The sequence below is a fragment of the Papio anubis genome, chromosome 18, assembly GCF_008728515.1.
Source record: "Papio anubis isolate 15944 chromosome 18, Panubis1.0, whole genome shotgun sequence".
Taxonomy (NCBI): Eukaryota; Metazoa; Chordata; class Mammalia; order Primates; family Cercopithecidae; genus Papio; species Papio anubis.
In genome coordinates, this window is record NC_044993.1 from 59,826,100 (window position 1) to 59,841,335 (window position 15,236).

Below are 15,236 nucleotides of genomic sequence, written 5' to 3' on the forward strand. Positions count from 1 at the left end.
GTTTTCCAGTGTTTAACTTTTGCTATTAGCAATCAATGGAATTTAAATTTACATTTAAAATACATGAAAAAAATGAAGTTTGATTTACTTGTCTCAGACACTATGACTAATTAAGTGCAGTAGTGGGACCATGAGTCCGCTAATTTGTAATCCTGTTCTTTGGCACTTAATTAGCCAGAGTCAGAAACCCTGACGAATCATGCCAGTTAGTTGGTAAACTGAAAAACTAAGTTTAAAGAGGAGTCATTAAAAATGATAAGCACAAATCTGAAAACATTCTTCTTGAATTAGGGTACATAAATGTCAGTTCATTTGCCAGCCTTCTGATACAGGGTCAAGGCAATCTCTTGTCTCTTTGCAGATGTGCTGGTCTTCTGGCATAAGCCACCACTGTCTATGACTTCGAGTTTTTGCTTCTTCAAAGTGGAGTAAAAATTGAAAAGATTCCAAGTACAGACTGCATCTATATTTTACAATTTTAACCCAATATTTTTAGTTTCTCACCCATACCTGATATACTGTAGTATCATTTAAGCAACATATCTTTGTTTCTAAACATCTAAATTTTTTTGCATTCATATTTTATCAGTTTACATAATATTTAGTTAAATTACTACAACTAGCATAAACAGATTTAGGAACAAACACAGCTGACTTCTGGTTAGGACACAAGTCAATTAGTCAGAACAGAACTACATCACCAGATTTTAGCATACCTCCTGGCCATAACCACTCAGCATGTCCTGAAACAAAGGGAATGGAGAGAGTTGGTAATCCAAAAAGCTGGTCAACTGGAGGATGGCTAACAGAGCTTCTGCCACTAAGCATTGAAAAAAATACGTTAGTTTCAGGGGCATCTCAAATCAGAAACCTGGGTCTTAGGTTTTCTGGAGTCTGTTAATACAAATTACAACTAAGATATTATTTCATTACTGTTTAACTTCTTGTAAAATGTGTTAATATTGTACTCTTGAGACAACAGCTCAGAGTACATACCAAATAAAAGTTAATCTTCAGAGTTTCACAAAAGCACTTTAGCAGGTAGTAGAACTATAAGTTTCTAACACTGTTAGTTAAACATGAGATCATCTATTCTAATTTTATCAAAGTCCTTCAAAATACTTTTGGGTTCTTAACCATCTTAAAAGTGTAAAATCTGGTAGTCTTTTAATGTATTCAGAAGGTGTGTAACCATCACTATCCAAATCCAGAACATACTCATCACATCTATAAAAAAAAAAAAATCCTGCACCCATCAGCACAGCAGTCATTTCTTAATCTCTCCCTCAGCCCCTGGCAACCACTAACCTACTTTCTGTCTCTATGGATTTGCCTATCCCAGACATTTCACATAAACAGAATCATAGAATATGTGGCCTTTTGTGTGTATCTTCTTTCGTTTAACATATTTTCAAGATTCAGCTATATTGTCCAAGTATCAATATTTTACTCCTTTTTATGGTTGAGTAATATTTCATTGTATGAATTTACCACCCTTTGTTTACCCATTCATCAGATTCGGTAGACTTTGGATTGTTTCTATCTTTTGGCTACTACGAATGTTGCTATGAAATGAGTATGCACGTTTTTGTGTGTTTATATTTCTTCCATTCTCTTGGGTATACAGGTAAGAGTGGAATTGCTGGGTCATAGAGGAAGTCTATGTGTAACTATTTGAGAGAATGCCCAACCGTTGTTCACAGTGACTATACCATTTTACATTCCCACTAGCAAAAGTTGGGGTTCCAACTTATCCACATCCTCTTCTTTTCTTTTTTTTTTTTTAATTATAGCTCTCCTTGTGAATGTAAAGTGGTATCTCATTGTGGTTTTGATTTGCAGTTCCCTAATGACTAATGATGCTGAGTTTCTTTTCATATCTTATTGGCCATTTATATATCTTATTTAGAGAAATACCCATTTTTATATAGGGTGACTGACTTGTCTTTTCATTGTTGAGTTAGAACAGTTCTTTCTTTCATTGTATGTAAGTCTAATGGATACTAGATCCTTATAGATTTGCAAATATTTTCTCCCATTCTGTGGGCTGACTTTTCATTTCCTGAAAATTAAAAAAAAATTTTTAATTTTGATTAAGTCAAATTTTTCCATTTTTTTCTTTGGTTGCTTATACTTTTGATATCATACCTAAGAAACCATCAACAAATGCACATCCGTGAACTTTTGCATCTATTCACAATTCTGGTCACGCTATCCTAAATTAGCTAAAACACAGTTTAACTACATTCTCTTAAGCATGAGATTGTGATTGCCTCACCTACTGATGAGGCTCTTATTAATTTGGTTTGAATTTATATTAGATGAATTTTGAAATCCTTTTCCACAACAGAGACGTATAGTATAGGGTATCAGTTCAGAGTTCATGTTTTGGAGTTAGATATGGGGACAAAACCCAGCACTATCACTAATAAATTATATGAACTTGAGCAATGTATAACCTCAACAAGGCTTAATTCCCCATATATAAGCTTGGGTCATAGTACACTGACATGGTTTGGCTGTGTCCCCACCCAAATCTCACCTTGAATTTTAGTTCCCATAATCCCCACGTGTCATGGGAGGGACCCAGTAATTGAATCATGGGGGCAGCTACCCTCATGCTGCTGTTCTTGTGACAGTGACTTCTCATGAGATCTGATAATTTCATAAGGTGTTTTTCCCTCTTTGCTCACTGTTCCCTCTCCTGCTGTTCAGTGAAGAAGGATGTGTTTGCTTCTCCTTCCACCATGATCGTATAAGTATCCCGAGGCCTCCCCAGCACCATGTTCTTTCCTTTATAAATTACCCAGTCTTGGGTATGTCTTTATTAGCAGCATGAGAATGAACTAATATAGTACCTAACTCATGGATTATTATACAGATTAAATGTACACATACAAGTAGCTACTATTATAGTACTTTCACCAATCAAAACGAATTTTCATATATACAGTATTGGCAAAACCCTGAAAGTTTAATAACACACATCACTGGCAAGTCTGGGCTATAACTCACGTATGAGAGGAATATAAATTTTCTCTTTGTGGAGAAAAATTTGCCAGCATCTATTAAAATTACAAATGCATTAATCCTTTGACCCAGGAACTGATTTTCTAGGAATTTATATATACAAAATGAACCTGCAGGTAGCAAATCCTCTTCCCAAGGGTAGTGTAAAACAGGACAAAATTGTCAAAAAACAATGGTTTCAGAACTCTAGAAATTGACAAAAGGCATAAAACAAGAGAAGTGTTTATTTTAGACAAAACGACTGACCCCTTAGTAAAAACAAAGGATTCTGTGGCATTTGCAAATTAATTATTTGATAATGACTTGTATCCAGAATATACAGAAAAAAAGATAAAAACCCCAATTTAAAAATGGGCAAAGGATTTGAATTAACATTTCACTAGGCCGGATGTGGTGGCTCACACCTGTAATCCCAGCAGCTTGGGAGGCCAAGGCGGGCAGATTACTGGAGGCCAGTAGTGCAACACCAGCCTAGTGAACATAGCAAAATCCCATCTCTACTAAAAATACAAAAAAATTAGCTGGGCCTGGTGGTGCAAGCCTGTGTTCCCAGCTACTCAGGAGGCTGAGGCAGGAGAATCGCTTGAATACTGGAGGCAGAGGCTGCAGTGAGCCGAGATCGCACCACTGCACTCATGCCTAGGCAACAGAGCGAAACTCCATCTCAAAAAACAAAAACCATTTCACTAAAGAAGACATATGCATAACTAATAAGTACATGAAAAAATGTTCAATATAATCAGTTATTAGGGAAATGCAATTAAAACCTACTGGTGGGTTCGAGGTACTAAAAAGACAGATAAAAGCAAGTGCTGACAAAGATGTGGAGAAACAGGAACCCTAGCACAGCACTAGTGAGGATGTAAAACACTACTTTGGAAAACCGGCTGGCATTTCCTTAAAATGTCAAACATAATCTTACCATATGATCCAGCAATCCCACTCCTAGGTATCTACCAAAGAGAAATAAAAACATATGTCCATCCAAAAATTTGCAGGCAAATGTTCATAGCAGCATAATTTGAAAGAGCCAAAACTTTAAATGTCCATCAACTAGTGAATGGATAAACAAAATGTGGTATATCCTAATGAAATAATATTCAGCAACAAAATGGAAAGAAATAATGATACAACATGGATGAAATTTTAAGACTCAAAAGTGATGATGGTACAAACTCTAAATTTACCAAAAAAAAAATCAAATTTTATACTTTAAATAAGTGACTCTTATGGTATGTAAATGACACCTCAATAAGGCTGCTTTACAAAAAGATATTTTCTATCTGTGTGCAAATGTTCCTAACAGCTATGTTCATAATAGACCCCAAACTGGAAACAACCCAAATGACCTAAATGGATTGAAATAAACAACTATGGCACATGCATCCAATGGAACACTACTGAGTAATAAGAGGAATGAACTACTGATAGGTGAAACAACATGGCCTGAATCTCAAATGCATTATGCTAACTGAAAGAAGTTGTACTCAAAGGGCTTCAATACTTGGACATGCTGGAAAAGCCAAAGCTACAGGGACACAGAACAGAGTAGTGGCTGCCAGGAGTGCGGCTGACAACAAGGGGATTTTTGGGTGACAGAACTGTTTTATACCTTGGTTGTGGTGGTTACGTGTCTCTGTGTCTTTGTCAAAACCTAGAACTTATGCCAAAAATAGTGAATTTTATGATACACAAATTACAAATAATTAAAACAATGATACTGTCCAAGATTATTGTGATATGGTTTTTAATAGCAAATGAGTAGAAATAACTCTAGCCACGATCAATAGGAGATGGGTTAAATCGTTGTACATTCATACAATATAATACTATGCAGTTATAAGTATGAATGAGGACGCTCTCTCCAGGTGATACTGATACGGAAAGATATCTAAGATCTGTTGCTAATGAAAGCAGGGGGTTAACTTGGTCAGGTCTGCCTGCCCTGCTTGCTTTTGGTCACCTGCTTTTTATTGCTGTTGCTGCTGTTTTCCTTTTTCTAAGAAGCTGAAGGCCGCAGTAGGTGAAGGCTTTACTGCTAAACACTGAAACTTCACTGGCTATGTTATAGATAACATCATAGGTCATCATAGTAATGGCCATTTCAGTTGTTTTCCAGGAATTTGGGCCAGCTCCTGTCCAGTTCCAACTGGTTGAGACCACCAATCCTTCAACTGGGCCTGTGTTAAGAGCCTAAGAGGTGACCTTTTGAGGTCACGGTGGGGGAAAACTCCACTCTTAGCTCATGCTAACGCCACTTTTGGCACATATGTCCTATGAAATGGCATGAAACCCAACTACACTTGCACAGAATGAACCTCTTACTTCATTTTCCCCCATGCCTTAGACTACCTCACATCCTCAACTATAAATATCCCTAAGCCTTATCTTCAGGGAGGTGGTTTTGAGAGCTGTTCTCCCATCTCCTTGCTCAGCAGCCTTGAGAATAAATCTTTTCTCTTTTGCAAAACCCAAGTCACAGTAATTAACTTACTGCATGCAGACAGTTATACATATATTTAGTTTTGCTAAAATGAATATATGCTAAAATGACACCCTGGACAAAGACATAGGAAAGACTTGGACTTGGCCAGTAACACCAGTGAATTAGAAAAGGGGAAAAGAAGAATATATATATATATATATATTTACTTTTGCTAAAAATGACACCCTGGAGAAAGAGGAAAGGAGTAGAGTGGTTCTCAGCTGTGTGTGAGCAGGAGTGGGATGGCGCAACGGAGTGGTCACTGGCCAAGGCTAGAGTGGATTTTAGTCTTTTTTTTTTTGAGATGGAGTCTCACTTTGTTCCCCAGGCTGGAGTGCAGTGGCCCGATCTCGGCTCACTGCCATCTCGGCTCCCGGGTTCATGTCATTCTCCTGCCTCAGCCTCCCAAGTAGCTGGGACTACAGGCGCCCACCACCACGCCCGGAATTTTTTTTGTATTTTTAGTAGAGATGGGGTTTCACCACGCTAGCCAGGATAGTCTCAATCTCCTGACCTCATGATCCACCCACCTCTGGCGCAAGACAAAGGTACTTACCAAGCCCGGCCCTTAGTCTTGTTATCTTTGAATGTGTGAATGTGTTGTTTATGCTTAAAAAGCATACAATTTAAGGCTGAAAATCTTTTTGAATATTGTTCCATTTTGTAATATCTTCACTCTGTTTTGTATCATCTGAAATTTGTTTGCCTTTTGCATATTCATCTTAGTAATTGATGAAAATACTGAACTAAAGCAATCCTTGCACAAACTAATAAAAATCTTTAATAAATGGATGTTAATCCATTATTCTGCACCATCCCAGCTTCACAAATTACAAAAATCATGACTATGGGCAAGTTAGTTAACCCCCCAAGCCTCTTTGACAAATGAGTATAAATAATACATCCCTTGCACGGTGCAAATTAAGTGAGATACTATATGTTAGGTGTTTGGAATTACACTTGGCTGTGAGAAACCATTAAAAAATTGCTCATTGGCTTCATTTTTAGCTACAGTTGTTTCCTGGATGAAGTATTCACTTAACGATCATAGTATTTAGCCCCTGTTTCAGGAGAGACCTTGCTAAATTAGAATTGTGATGGTTAAAGTTTTCTCCTCTGTTGTCAGACTGCTTGGGTTCAAATTCCAGCTGTGAAATTTTCTAGCTGGTGGGCAAGTTACTTAAAGTTTCAAAGCCACAGCATCTTTTAGTTAAAGCTGGGGGTGACAAAGGTACTTATTTCACAGGATTGATGGGAGAAGTGAAGAGATAATAGATGTGAGGTGCACAGCAGAGCTATGAATAAATCAGTAAATGTCAATAACGTCAGCAATTAGTGTTATTATTCTGTCTACCACATTCTTGGTTTCCTGAATCGATTATGTGAAATAATATAAAAAGTATAACATTATTATTTAAAAAAATTTAACACCCTTTCTAGCTTGTCTTGACTTTCGAATTAAACTTCAAACTTCCAAATAAAAAAAGTTTATTTCTACCAACTGTTCTGACACACACAGAAAAATATTCTGATGAATAAATGATAACAGGGTTTTAAAGTTTTCCTAGCCCAGGCATAATACAGGTTAGCTCTTAAAGTAACAGAGGCTGAAATTAATATTTATATTTTGCATTGTTTTCTCCAATATTTGGGATTTAACAGACATTTGGATTTCTAGGTATCTGGCAACATAACATGGCTATACATATAAACTAAGGTTTTTTTAAAAAGAAAAAAAAAACCCTCTGGCTTTTAGAGAGTGGGTATTGTTTCTAAAGTTACTTCTTGAAACTAGGTACCCAAACTAATCTTAGTGAATTAAGAATTTCCTAAGGTTTTATTTTCTAAAGTTCAATCAGTAAAATAAATTTCTCCATGTACTTTTTATTCCTTACTACATTATCTCTTTAGCTTTTCTTTAGAGTAGCCAGAGAAGTTAATAAGTTTGAGTTTAGTCCTTGAAAGTAATTATTCAGGGTTACAATTTCTGTGCTGGAAACGACTAAACTAAGTAAGGGGAGGGCAGCTCAGGTTTCTGTGTTCCGCAAACTCTTTGTTTTCCAAGCAGCATTATTTTAATTATTTCCTATAAATACATCGTTGTCCTTAAGATAAATATTTTCCAGATAAAGATGAAAAATTGTTAACCATCACTTGTAAAATCCCTTGGAAATGACCTCAGCATATCATAAACCTCAGACAGACGTAAAGTACAAAAACCTATCTGCCAAATAAGAAAAGCAACCACTGCCAACAATTTCATAAAACAAGTTATTCCAAAAAGAAAAAGATTTAGAAGGTTTTATCAGATGAGTGGAAACAATATGTTTACAAAATTTCTGGGAGATACTGTAAAAAACTACAACTGGAAAAACTGAGGTGCTTGCTAGAGAAGAGTCTGCTCACCCTCACCCATCCCTACTGCTAGACGCAGCACCTCTGAGGGTTCCCCTACAAGCTGCCCACTCCAGCTGACATAACCATTCTGTTTGCCAGGCTAGACTGCCATTAAACCGAATTCAGATTTTCTCTGAAATCGAAGATGAGACCTCAAGCCCACAGTATTTACCCCCAGGAATTTTGCCCATGAAACAGAAATGGTCATGATGGAGGGGCTGGCAGCAGGTGTGCCTCGTGCTACATTTGCACATACCCTTGCCGAGGTGGCCTCAAGAAAGGCAGAGGCAGTTGCAGCCAGCCCACATCTCCGAGAGAGACAACAGTAGGCATTCATTCATATTAATGTAAGATCCCACTCTCTTTCTCTTTAGCACACCGGACAGCAAGCAATCAGAACCATTATTACTGCACTAGTGAAAGACAATATGCCAACCTTAATCTGCAGGCTGCAGCCAAGGATTCCAGTGGGATCTTTATTTGAAGTTCTAAGGAAATTCTACTACGTATCAAAGTACAAAAGAAAACGCAGATTTCAGTTTTGAACAACTCAACCCTATACACCAGCAAGGTATGCAGAAAACACAAAGGAAAATATATAACAGGAAATAGTGTAGTGGTTAAAACACATTTTAACAGGGAAAAAAACTGAAAACAACCTACTGCCCATCAGTAGGGTTAATAAATGTTAATACTCATTCCTTCTGAAACTGTTCCAAACAATAGAAAAAGAGGGAATCCTCCCTAACTCATTTTATGAGGCCAGTATCATCCTGATACCAAAACCTGGCAGAGACACAACAAAAAAAGAAAATTTCTGGCCAATATCCCTGATGAACATCAATGCAAAAGTCCTCAATAAAATACTGGCAAACCAAATCCAGCAGCACATCAAAAAGCTTATCCACCACAATTAAGTCAGCTTCATCCCTGGGATGCAAGGCTGGTTCAACATATGCAAATCAATAAACGTAATCCATCACATAAACAGAACCAATGACAAAAACCACATGATTATCTCAATAGATGCAGAAAATGCCTTCAACAAAATTCAACACTCCTTCATGCTAAAAACTCTCAATAAGCTAGGTATTGATGGACCGTATCTCAAAATATTAAGAGCTATTTATGACAAATCCACAGCCAATGTTACACCGAATGGGCAAAAACTGGAAGCATTCCCTCTGAAAACTGGCACAAGACAAGGATGCCCTCTCTCACCACTCCTATTCAACACAGTTTTGGAAGTTCTGGCTAGGGCAATCAGGCAAGAGAAAGAAATAAAGGGTATTCGAATAGGAAAAGAGGAAGTCAAATTGTCTCTGTTTGCAGATAACACGATTATATATTTAGAAAACCCCATCATCTCAGCCCAAAATCTCCTTAAGCTGATAAGCAACTTCAGCAAAGTCTAACGATACAAAATCAATGTGCAAAAATCACAAGTATTCCTATACATCAATAACAGACAAACAGATAGCCAAATCATGAGTGAACTCCCATTCACAATTGCTACTAAAAGAATAAAACACCTAGGAATATAACTTACAAGGGATGTGAGGGCCCTTTTCAAGGAGAACTACAAACCACTGCTCAAGGAAATAAGAGAGGACAAAAACAAATGGAAAAACATTCCATGCTCATGGATAGGAAGAATCAATATTGTGAAAATGGCCACAATGCCCAAAGTAATTTATAGATTCACTGCTATTCCCATCAAGCTACCATTGACTTTCTTCACAAAATTGGAAAAAACTACTTTAAACTTCATATGGAACCCAAAAAGAGCCTTCATAGACAAGACATCCTAAGCCAAAAGAACAAAGTTGGAGGCATCACACTACATGACAGGGCTAGTAACCAAAACAGCACGGTACTGGTACCAAAACAGAGATATAGACCAATGGAATAGAACAGAGGCCTCAGAAATAACACCACACATCTACAACCATCTGATCTTTGACAAAGCTACACAAACAAGCAATGGGGAAAGGATTCCCTATTTAATAAATGGGGCTAGGAAAACTGGCTAGCCATATGCAGAAAACTGAAACTGGACCCCTTCCTTACACTTTACACAAAAATTAACTCAAGATAGATTAAAGACTTAAATGTAAGACCTAAAACCATAAAAATCCTAGAAGAAAACCTAGGCAATACCATTCAGGACACAGGCATGGGCAAAGACTTCACGTCTAAAACACCAAAAGCAATGGCAACAAAAGCCAAAATTGACAAATGGGATCTAATTAAACTAAAGAGCTTCTGAACAGCAAAAGAAATTATCATCAAAGTGAACACGCAACCTACAGAATGGGAGAAAATTTTTACAATCCATCCATCTGACAAAGGCTAATATCCAGAATCTACAAAAAACTTAAACAAATTTACAAGAAAAAACAACCCCATCAAAAAGTGAGCAAAGGGTAAAGAACAGACACTTCTCAAAAGAAGACATTTATGCAGCCAACAAACATGAAAAAATGCTCATCATCACTGGTCATTAGAGACATGCAAATCAAAACCACAATGAGATACCATCTCATGCCAGTTAGAATGGCAATCATCAAAAAGTCAGGAAACAACAGATGCTGGAGAGGATGTGGAGAAATAGGAACGCTTCTACACTGTTGGTGGGAGTATAAATTAGTTCAACCATTGTGTAAGACAGTGTAGCTATTCCTTAAGGATCTAGAACTAGAAATACTATTTGACCCAGCAATCCCACTACTGTGTATATACCCAAAGGATTATAAATCATCCTACTATAAAGATACATGCACACGTATGTTTACTGTGGCACTATTCACAATAGCAAAGACTTGGAACCAACCCAAATGTCCATCAATGATAGACTGGATAAAGAAAATGTGGCATATATATACCATGGAATACTATGCAGCCATAAAAAAGGATGAGTTCGTGTCCTTTGCAGGGACATGGATGAAGCTGGAAACCATCACTCTCAGCAAACTAACATAAGAACAGAAAACCAAACACTGCATGTTCTCACTTGTAAGTGGGAGCTGCACAATGAGGACACATGGACACGGAGGGGAACATCACACACTGGGGCCTGTTGCAGGGGCTAAGGAAGGGATAACATTAGGAGAAATACCTAATGTAGGTGATGGGTTGATGAGTGCAGCAAACCACCATGGCACGTGTATACCCACGTAACAAAACTGCACGTTCTACACATGTACCCCAGAACTTAAAGTATAATAAAAAAAATAAATGTTGGTACATTAATTCCACCGAAATTATGCTATAACTTAAAGAAAAAAAAAAGACAGATCTATATGTACTGAAAGGGGAAAATGTCCATGATACATAATTAAACAGAAAAAGTTAACTGCTGAACAGAATGTCCTATGTGTATATATATAACATTTACACAGAAAGAACAAGAGAAAGAATGGGGCAGGCAGGGAGAGTGGAGGCAGGCTGGCAGGCTGCATGCCAAAGCAACGGAGAGAGAAGGTGAGAAAAAAGGGACAGAGCAGAGGTCAAAGAGAGAAGAAAGTCAGGAGGCTGGTAGAGAGTGACAGAGAATGTACACACCCAACTGGCTATCTCTGAGTATACCATACAGTAGCTACTTGCCACGTGTCTATTTAAATACAAATCAATTACAATTAAATTAAACAATTCAGTTCTACAATTGCAACTGTCACATTTTAAGGGTTTGACGACCACACATGGTTAATGGTTACTATACTGATGGTACAGAATAGAACATTTCCATCATTGCAGAAAACTCTACTGGGGAGTTCTACTCTATACCCTTTGGTATTGCGTCAAATTTTTACAATGAGCATGTGCTACCTTTACAGTCTGCAAAGAGAATAGACATTTCCAATTTGAAAAAAACAAAAACAAAAACACGTTCAGGGCTTTTCCCCTCATTCTGCATCTCTTTTAATACCTCCTTTTCAAACACCAACAGAAGCACTAGAGTTTTCATAAGGGCTTAAGAATCTAAGCAGTAGTCAATTTTTTCTAAGTTATTTAATTTTTACTGACTCAATTCTACTTAATAAGAGTTCAAACGTCACCAAAATAAGGAATACAACAACATACACTTGGAGCATCGTGACATCGCTCTTGTTCTTTAAAACAGAAAAAAAGGTCGTATTACTCATTCTCAGCAGAAGCGGGAGTGGTTGACAGAAACCCCTTACAGTTTAGACAAACATTTTAAATGGAAGCTTTTCTTCAAAAGAATAATGGCACTTAAAAATAGCATTCATTTTTTTTCTGATTCAATTCAGTACAAAGCAGAAAGGCGAAAAAATAAGCCTAACGCTCAATGTAAACACACACACACACACACACACACACACATTAACTGAAAAAGAAAACAATGCTAAGAACCAGCTTTCAAATGAAGACTATAACACCAAAGCAAAGAAGACTCATAATAACCAGTTTTAAAGACTTTCTGATGTAAGAGAAGTTTGAGGTGAGGTTTTAAGAGAGCAACAGTTTAAAGAAGAGTTAAAAGACTTCTGGAAAAAATACATTATACATACATATGAGTTTATGCGGAATGCACAAACAACTTCTTGAGACCCGAAATCTCCTTTTAAAAAACCACTCACTGCTGCTGCAAGATTATAGCCCAGGCCCTACTGCTGTATCTACCAGCGCGCAGTGACCCATGGTCCCACAGACAGACCTAACCTGTGTCCTCAAAGTTCTCCTAAAAGCCCTCCACAAAATCAAGTCCACCTACTTTCCTAGCACAACCACCCGCTACTCTGTCTCCCACACACTAAGTTCCAATCATAACCATCCACTCAAGGTTCTTAACAGGGCCTTGGATAATGTACCAATATACAAAGCCACAGTGATTAAGATAGTGTGGAAGTGACACAAGCATACATTATTTTAAAAGAATGTATTATAAAAAAATGAAGCAGCCCATGTATTCTCAGGAAACTGAATACGTGGTAAGGTGGCATCACAAATCAGAGGGGAAAAAGATAGACTATGCAATCAGTGACAATGGCTTGTGCAACCAGTTTATTCACATGGAAAATTTTCCATATCTTATATGCACATACAAAAATAAATTGCACATGGATTAGACCTATACTGAAAAAAAACAGAACAAACTTTTAGAAGAAAACATGGTAGGATCTCTTTATGACCCCAAAGTACTTAGAGAACGGAGGGATTAAACATGATGCAAAAAGCATTAACCATAAATGAACAGACTGACAAGTATGACTTGATTATAATGTGAAACTGGCAACCAACAAAGCATACCACAAAGTGGAAAGATAAGCCACGATGGAGAATATACTTGAAATATGGAAAACAGGAAATGAAAAATATCAATAAAAGGTTAATCTGAAATATATAAGGATATAAACATACATAAGAAAAAAATACAAAAGAAAAACTGACAAGTCCCAAAAGAGGAAATGGAAACAGCCAAATAAACATAAGAAGTGATGCCCAAATTCACTAGAAATGAAGGAAATGTACTATTTCACATAGGCAAAAATTTGAAAGTCTGACAGTACCAACTCTTGGCAAGAACATGAAGCAACAGGAATTCTGAGACAGTGCTGTCAGAAGCCGAAACCTCAAAGCTGCTCTGGAGAATGATCTGGCAACGTCCAGTGAAGCTGAGGAAATGTAAGACCCTATGTGTCAGCTGTTCCACCTGCAGGTGCTGTTAAATTCAGTTTAGCCTAAAGCTGCTATGCAAGGCCATTATTTTAGACTAAACTCCTACACTAAGCCCCAACAGACCAAACCAACCAAAATACAATCACTTATACTAAATATGACATAATCAAACTAAAACTTAAAAAAAAAAACAAGTTTAAAACAGACTAGATTTTGTTTTTCTCCTATAAACAAAAAATTCCAACAAAAAAAGGTTCCCTCTCCTCTAACCCTTAAAAAAAAATATTATCTGCAGTCCTTGTTCGCACCTTGCAAAGTCCACTGGTCTACTATTTCCTAGTAAAATGTAAAACCAAAGTCACACTAATGCCTAAAGTTTTGGTCAATCTCTCAAAAGTGAAATTTTGAGAGACTGATCAAAAGGGAAAAACTACTAAATTTAATTTAGTCTAAACCTGCCTCATTACATATTTTAAATTCAGCTTAAAGGTTTCTCCATACATAAGAAACTATAACCTAGCTAAATACAAAAACAAACTATAACCTACTCTTGCGCCAATCACCAAGTTTCGGCCAATCAGAGGCGGTCAACTGTCAAACTATATTCAAATAAGACCAACACTGAACTATAATCAATCTGACTGTTTCTGTACCTCACTTCCATTTTCTGTATGGCACTTTTCTTTTTCTGTCCATAAATCTTCAACCACATGACTACACTAATCCTAGCTTCTCTAATCCTAGTCTAGTTTGGGGGCTGCCTGATCCACAAATTGTTCTTCATTCAATTAAATTCTATTATATTTAATTTGTCTAAGGTTTTTCTTTTAATAGTACAAACCCTAGAGAAGCTGTCAAACATGCACGAGACATGTACCACAATGTTGAAAATAACAAAAACCTCTCATTGACAGAAGAACGGATAAACTAGTATAGTCCTAAAACATCATACAACAAAACTGAAAGAATTACTGCTACACACATCTACATGGCTAAATCTCACACGAAAGGCTAAATGAAAAAAGCAATCCGCAGAAATACATATACAGTATGATACCCTACTATGCAAAGTTCAAAATCTTCAAACCAAATAATTGTTTTAATAATATACAAATAATATATAGTTTTTATATATATGGGTGTGCATATATATATGTAAATACTTACACTCTCTCTGTCTCTCTCTCTCAATAGTGTATAAAGGCATGCACCATGACATCTGGCTAATTTTTGTACTTTTTGTAGAGACAGGGTTTTGCCAGGTTGCCCAGACTGGTCTTGAACTCTTGAGCTCGAGCAATTGGCCCAACTCAGTCTCCCCAAAGTGCTGGGATGACAGGCATTAAGCCACCATGCCAGACCTCCCCTATCTTTTCACATGGGAGAGACAAATGCACACTTCAGGAAGATGGGGAGGTTTGGCACAGTGGCTTAACGCTGGTAAGTCCAGCACTTTGGGAGGCTGAGGCAGGCAGATCGCTTGAGTTCAGGAGTCCAAGACCAGACGGGGCAAAATGGCAAAACCCCATTTCTATTAAAAAAAAAAAAAAATTACAAAAACTAGCTGGGTGTGGTGGTGCGTGTCTGTAGTCCCAGCTACTCAGGAGACTGAGGTGGGAGGATCACTTGAGCCTGGGAGGTGGAGTCGAGATTATGCTGCTGCACTCCAGCCTGGGTGACA

General features: G+C 37.3%; 1 protein-coding gene across 15 annotated transcripts in view; it reads right to left on the reverse strand.

Annotated features, from left to right (window-relative positions):
• MRTFB (myocardin related transcription factor B) overlaps positions 1-15,236 on the reverse strand; it is a 203,500-nt gene that overhangs the window by 130,358 nt on the left and 57,906 nt on the right. Inside the window, exon 1 of one of the 15 annotated variants that reach the window (XM_017953197.3) lies at positions 717-3,562. The exons of the other annotated variants lie outside the window; for them this stretch is intronic. Within the exon in view, the coding sequence (XP_017808686.1) occupies positions 717-727 (11 nt within the window). The 5' untranslated portion in view covers positions 728-3,562. Of the gene's footprint in view, positions 1-716; positions 3,563-15,236 lie in introns of those variants that run through there. 15 annotated transcript variants of the gene reach the window in all.